General features: G+C 38.7%; 1 protein-coding gene across 1 annotated transcript in view; it reads right to left on the bottom strand.

The window, feature by feature from the left end:
- Positions 1–7,500, bottom strand: part of LOC115211839 — a 144,888-nt gene that overhangs the window by 62,281 nt on the left and 75,107 nt on the right. The window contains exons 3-5 of the mRNA XM_029780556.2: positions 7,180–7,468; positions 5,353–5,549; positions 2,756–2,920 (exon numbers count right to left, since the gene is read on the bottom strand). Coding sequence (XP_029636416.1) covers positions 2,756–2,920; positions 5,353–5,549; positions 7,180–7,468 — 651 coding nt within the window. The remainder of the gene's footprint in view (positions 1–2,755; positions 2,921–5,352; positions 5,550–7,179; positions 7,469–7,500) is intronic.

Here is a 7,500-nt window from a genome sequence, read left to right as displayed (position 1 = left end):
TTTTGTAACCCTTTAAAATGGAAGATAAGAAAGTTCATTTTCGGCACTTGATGCTTTGGGAACCAGACAAAAATTGCTGCAGCTCAGCTGGGATGTGTTACCCCACTCTCCATATTCACCAGATATTGCTCCTTCGGATTTCCACTTATTCAGGTCTCTGCAGAATAGTCTTAATGGTAAAAATTTCAATTCCTTGGATGACATAAAAAGATATCTTGATGAATTCTTTGCCATGAAACCCACTCAATTCTGGAAAGAGGGTATTTTCAAGTTAAAGGAAAGATGGAGACGCATTGTGAAACAAAATGGTTCATATTTGGTTCATTAAAAATGTAACGGCAAGTATTTATTGACCTATTTCTTTACTTTAAAAATCGGCATGAACTTTCCAGACAACCCAATATTTTCTCCGTTTAACATTTTTTCATTCAGTTGACACCAAACCACAATGTTCCTTGAAAGAAGTTGTGGGTGAATGCACATCTTTGAAAACTCACTGTTGCCAATAAAATATATCTTCAAGAGAAAAGAGAATGAGAGAAAAGCATTGGTTGTAAGAGGTGCACGAATGCAAGGTTTGTTTAGTGACAACTTATAATGGACAGTGTAATAAGATGAAATGAGATGTGGATATGTGGAAGAAAGAACATGATGTGGAAATATATATGATGGAGAAGATGTGGAAATATGATGGAATCTAATTTTTATTTTTATTTCTCTCTAGTTTCAGCTCAGAGCTGCAGCCATGCTGATGCACCACCATTTAAAAAAAAGTAAGCGTTCCTATGCCGGGAATCAAACCTGGGTCGCCTGGGTGAAAGCCAGGAATCCTAACCACTAGACCACATGGGGTGGCCAATGTGGAGGAATGTTAAATGTGGAAATGTGATGTGGGGAGGGATTTGTGTGGAAATGTGGTGTGGGGGAGGGGTTAATGTGGAAATGTGGTGTAGAGAGGGTTTGATGTGGAAATGCATGGGAGAGGGGTTGATGTGGACATGTGGTGTGGGGAGGGTTTGATGTGGAAATGTGGTGTGGGGAGGATTTGATGTGGAAATGCATGGGAGAGGGGTTGATGTGGACATGTGGTGTGGGGTGGGTTTGATGTGGAAATGCATGGGAGAGGGGTTGGTGTGGACATGTGGTGTGGGGAGGTTTGATGTGGAAATGTGGTGTGGGGAGGGTTTGATGTGGAAATGTGGTGTGGGGAGGGTTTGATGTGGAAATGCATGGGAGGGGGTTGATGTGGACATGTGGTGTGGGGAGGGTTTGATGTGGAAATGTGGTGTGGGGAGGATTTGATGTGGAAATGCATGGGAGAGGGGTTGATGTGGACATGTGGTGTGGGGTGGGTTTGATGTGGAAATGCATGGGAGAGGGGTTGGTGTGGACATGTGGTGTGGGGAGGGTTTGATGTGGAAATGTGGTGTGGGGAGGGTTTGATGTGGAAATGTGGTGTGGGGAGGGTTTGATGTGGAAATGCATGGGAGAGGGGTTGATGTGGAAATGTATGGGAGAGGGGTTGGTGTGGAAATGCATGGGAGAGGGGTTGGTGTGGAAATGCATGGGAGAGGGGTTGATGTGAACATGTAGTGTGGGGAGGGTTTGATGTGGAAATGTGGTGTAGAGAGGGTTTGATGTGGACATGTGGTGTGGGGAGGGTTTGATGTGGAAATGTGGTGTAGAGAGGGATCGATGTGGAAATGCATGGGAGAGGGGTTGATGTGGACATGTGGTGTGGGGAGGGTTTGATGTGGAAATGTGGTGTGGGGGAGGGGTTAATGTAGAAATGCTATGTGGAGGGGTTAATGTGGAACTGTTGGAGTTAGGAGGTGTAATGAAGAAATGTAATGTGGCTAGTATGATGTGGATCTGTAGGGGGAGGGGGAGGATGCAGATGATGCTAATAGGACAGGGCATCAGTTTACTGAAAAATTACATTTCCAAAATGTAAGCCACTCTAAATTCTCTAATATCCAATCAGAAATGAAAAAATGCAGACTTAAGTAAACCTATTGCTCAAATATATAACGAGAGAGAGATGTGATGGATGTGGTGTTAAGACTTATTAAGAACTAACAGTTCTGTATCTCTCTCTCTCTCTCTCACACACACACACACACACATGTGTGGAAGCGCAAACATGCACACACTTGGCCATATTTCACGTACAGGGTTGGTATGGGGTAGTTCCAGACTGGAGTGAAAGAAAGTGGTAGTTGGAGGAAGAGGAGGTAGAAGTGATGGTGGAAGTGACAAATGTTTTAGAGGCAAAAATAGGAGTCAAAATAGGTGTGTGTGTGTATATATATATGTATGTGTGCGTGTGTGAGTATGTGTATGTACAAGTGCATGTGTATGAGTGTGTGTGATTATGTATGCAAGTATATGCTTGTATGTATATGTGAGATTATATAAACGTGTGTGTGTGTGATTATGTGAGTACATGCTTATGTGTGTGTGTGTGTGTGTGTGTGTATGTCAATACATACTTGTGTATGTGTGTGATTATGTGAGTACATGTATGTTTTGTGTGTGTATATATGTGTTTATGTATGTGAGTACATGCTGGTGTGTGCATGCATGTGTGAAATTGTGTGTGTTTGATTATGCATCTGAGTGTGCATGAGTGTGTGTGTGTGTGCATGAGTGTGTGTGTGTGTGTGTGTGTGCATGCACAATTGTGTGTGTGTGTGCATGCACAAGTGTGAGTGTGCATTCAAGAGCGCATTTGAAATAAGTTGTTGGTGCTTACATGTTGACTTCTGTGCCTCGGCATAGTAGCTGCATTTTCCCTCATCACTTTCATCTTTACTGCCACAGTTTGGGTAGCCATCACATGCCAGAGAAGAATCAATACAAATATGTCGGATGGAACAATGGAAAAAACCTTCGGGACACTTATTTCGAGCAATTTCTCCTGGAAAGGGAAAAATAGAAAATGAAAATAAAAACAGAAAAGTACTGCATTTTTCAGCATATAGCATAAACATGTAGCGGAAACATTCAAACATTATGACTATCTTTTCAAATCCTGTTGCATTTCACATGGAATTTTCGGTCATCCAAAGTTGTTTTGGTGTATAAGTCAGTCTGACCTTTGTTGGCTGTAAAATTCAACTTGCATGACAGAAAATATGATAAAAAAACATAAAGACAGAAAACTTTGTCAAAAACGTAGGCTATAAGTAGGCACAGACATGGCTGTATGGTAAGATGCTTGCTTCACAACCACACAGTTCTGGGGCAAGTGTCTTCTTCGGCAAGTGTCTTCTTCTATAGCTCTAGACTAACCAAAGCCTCGTGAGTGGATTTGGTAGACAGAAACTGAAAGAAACCTGTCATGTGTGTGTGTGTGTTTGTCCCCCACTATTGCTTAACAACTGGTAATAATGATTTCAAATTTTGGTACAAGACCAGCAAATGCAGTGGAGTGGGTACATCGATTACATTGATCCCAGTGAATAACTGGTATCTATTTTAACAACCACAAAAGGAAGAAAGGCAAAGTTAACCATGGTGGAATTTGAACTCAGAATGTAAGGATGAACAAAATGCCTCTAAGCATTTTGCTTTGAATGCTAATGATTCTGCCAGTTTACCACCTTAATAATAATAATAATCCTTTCTACCATAGGCACAAGGCCTAAAATTTATGGGGAGGGGACTAGTTGATTACATTGACCCCAGTGTTTAACTGGTACTTAATTTATTAACCCGGAAAGGATGAAAAGCTAAGTCAACCATGGCAGAATCTGTATCCAGAGAGTAATGACGGATGAAATACCACTAAGCATTTTGTCCAGCGTGCTAATGATTCTGCCAGCTTGCCGCCTTTTAATAATAAGAACACTCATAGAGTGTAAACCTCCACCGAGGCAACACCAACATCCTCTCAACGATTAGCCAGAGATAATTTTTAAAATGAGAATATTTGAAATAAACTTGACTGCTCTCACAAAGGAGAATACTAAAAATGAACCTAACCGCTCTCAAAAATTAAGTTAAAAAACAGGAAAAATAATCTAGATCTTTGTCCAGTACTGGATCAATCCCAAAATCTAATCAGTTCATGCCAGCCATAAAGCCAAACATCCCTGAAAGTTTCATCCAAATTCATCCAATGGTTCTTGAGATATTTTGTCCATGGACAAACAAACAAACACGACTGAAAACAATACCTCCGCCTTTGTAAGGCAGAGGTAATAATAACGGTTTCAAATTGTGTCACAAGGGCAGCAGTTTTGAAGAAGGGGATGAGTCAATTACATCAATCCCAGTACTCAAGTGGTATTTATTTTATTGACCCTGAAAGGATGAAAGGCAAAGTCAACCGTGACAGAATTTGAACACAGAAAGTAAAGATGTCCAAAATATCACTATGATGCGCTAACAATTCTGCCAGTTCACCACCTTAAACAATGGTTCAAATTTTGGCACAAGGCCAGCAATTTTGGGAGAGGAGGTTAGTTGGTTACATCAACTCCAGTACTTAACTGGTACTCATTTTACTGATCTCAAAAGGATGAAAGGCAAAGTCAACTATGGTGGAATTTGAACTTAGAACGTAAAAGATGGACAAAATGCCAGTAAGCATTTTGCCTAGCATGCTAACGATTCTGCCAGCTTAGCATTTTTTAATAATAATAATAATAATAATAGTAATAGTTCTTTCTACTGGAAGGAAGCACAAGGCCTCAAATTTGGGGGAAGGGATTAAGTCGATTACATTGGTGTGTAACTGGTACTTAGGCACAAGGCCTTGAAAATTTGGGGGAAAGGGGGCTAGTCAATTACATAGATCCCTATGCTGGTACTTATTTCATCAACCCCAAAAGGATGAAAGGCAAAGTCAATTTAGGTGGAAATTGAACTCAGAACATAGAAACAGGCAAAATACTGCTAAGCATTTCATCCAGCGTGCAAACGATTCTGCTAGCTCACTGCCTTCTCATGATAATGATAATAATCATAGTAATTATTATTATTATTCCAAACTTTTGCCACAAGTGCAGCTAGGGGAAGGAGATCAAGTTGATTACATCGACAACAGTGCATAACTGGTACTTATTTAATCGACCCCAAAAGGATAAAAGGCAAAGTTGACCTCGGCAGAATCTGAACTTAGAACATAAAGACAGATGAAATACTGCAAAGCATTTTGCCTGGCACACTAACAATTCTGCCAGCTAGTCACCTTTTAATAATGATGATGATGATAATAATAATAATAATAATAATAATGATAATAATGATAATGATGATAATGATGATAATGATGATAATGATGATGATGATGATGATGATGATGATGATGATGATAATAATAATAATAATCTGATAAGGATTTACTTTTATAGGGTGTCAGTAACAATTTGAACCCTGGTGCGTTTCGTGTTGGTTGTCCAAAATAATTCAGTTTCAGTTCGTTGTATGTTGAGTTGTAGTCTCGAACCCCACGATAGATGCCGCCAGGGAAGTAACCATAAGCCCCATGTTTAGGGGTAAGAAGTACCGACATATCTGGTAGATTGTCAAAAACTTTTAATCTGAAATGGAAACAAAGGGGACAGATTGAAGAATATTTAAATGAACATAGACAGGGCTATAGACACACACACACAAAAGCATATATATAGATAGATAGATAGATAGATAGATAGATAGAGAGAGAGAGAGAGAGAGACAGACAGACAGACAGATAGATATAGATATTATGGAGATGTACTTGCATAGCAAGTGACTTGATCTGAAATCTTGAGCTGGAACGAAAACAATTGCAGCATGGAAGGTGTTTATAAGCCATTTAAGAAACACAAAATCTGTTAGATTCACTTCAGCATTTAAATTGAATTTGTCAAAATATTTTCGTTGCTTTGAGACTGCAACCTGTTCACTGATGAAATTCCATGCTGCAACTCAGCACAGAATTTTGTCAGTGAACAGGTTGCGGTCAGAAAGCGACGAAAATATTTTGACAAATTCAATTTAAATGCTGAAGTGAATCTAACGGATTTTGTGTGTTTCATAAAATGGCTTATAAACATCAGATATAGATACATATTTATATATACACATATACTTATATACAAGTGAAAGGACAAATGAAAGAAAGTGGCACTCGAAACATTTGGTAGGAGATGCATATCTCTTTTACTCTTTTACTTGTTTCAGTCATTTGATTGTGGCCATGTTGGAGCACCACCTTTAGTCGAGCTGATGTACTTGTGCATACAAACGCATGTTCCCACAGCTTTATCGATTGCATTCTCACCTGGAATCAATTTTTGTAATTTTTTCAAGACTTATACACACTCTGATACCGTCGGTATTTATATATCAAATTTGAGTGAAATTGGATGGAGGATGCCCGAGATCCTAGAAGACACACATACAGACAGACAGAACGGATTTTATATTATATATATATATATATATATATATATATATATATATATATATATACACATATATAAATTTATTAAATTAATCTCCCAAGTGCTCAACTGGTACTTTATTTTACTGACCCTGAAAGAATGAACAGCAAAGTCAACCATTGTGGATTTTGAACTCAGAACATAAACAGCTGGAAGAAATTTCACTGAACATTTTGTCCAATGTGCTAACAGTTCTGGTTATTCACTACCTTCAAATGACAAATAATATATTAATTCAATGGATATGGGAGATAACAGTGGGCATATTTCAGTCTTATTATGACCTCATTGATGAAGTATAGCCTTCACTATATTAACAAAAGGTACAATAACAGAATCACTAATTACATGCACAGTGGTTGGAAATTTTATTTAATTTTATTGAAAGCTAAAAACTCCCTGGGTTGACCAAAGCCTTGTGAGTGGATTTAATAGATGGAAACAGAAAGAAGCCCATCATACATGTGTGTGTGTGTGTCTTTGTTTATCCCTCACCACTACTTGACAACAGATGTTGATTTATTTACATCACCAAACTAATAGTTTCACAAAAGGGATCAAAAGACTAAGCACCTGGCTTAAAAAAAAAACAGCACTGGATAAATTTGTTTGAGTGAACCCTTCAAAGAAGTGCCACAGCATGGTCGTAGTCTAATGACTGAAACAAGTAAAAAAGTAAAAAGTCGCAAAAAAGAAGCAAACAAAAATTATAAAATAAAATAAAGTAAATAAAAAATCTCACCTGTCTGGTGTTCCATGTGTATCAGCTATTTGAAGTCTGAAGAACTGGAGTAAAATATGTTTTGAGGACTCCACACGAACCTTTAGTTCACAGTGTTCATAGCTAACATCCCGGCGTGAACCAAGCACATTGTTGCTGAGCTCTAAAATTAGGCTGCCATTGAGTTGTAGCGTTTTAATGTGATGTTTGCAATAAGACAACATGTATCTGGTTGCTGTCAGTGCTCCTGTACTGCTCTCTGGAAGAGAAACCACATCTTGTTGATCTGGTGCCACTGCTTGTGAGTTGACTGAAAAAAAAGGAGAAGTTTTAAGAGTGTTT

The sequence above is a fragment of the Octopus sinensis genome, linkage group LG5 (genome assembly GCF_006345805.1).
Source record: "Octopus sinensis linkage group LG5, ASM634580v1, whole genome shotgun sequence".
NCBI lineage: Eukaryota > Metazoa > Mollusca > Cephalopoda > Octopoda > Octopodidae > Octopus > Octopus sinensis.
This window is presented reverse-complemented; position numbering and strand designations above follow the sequence as displayed.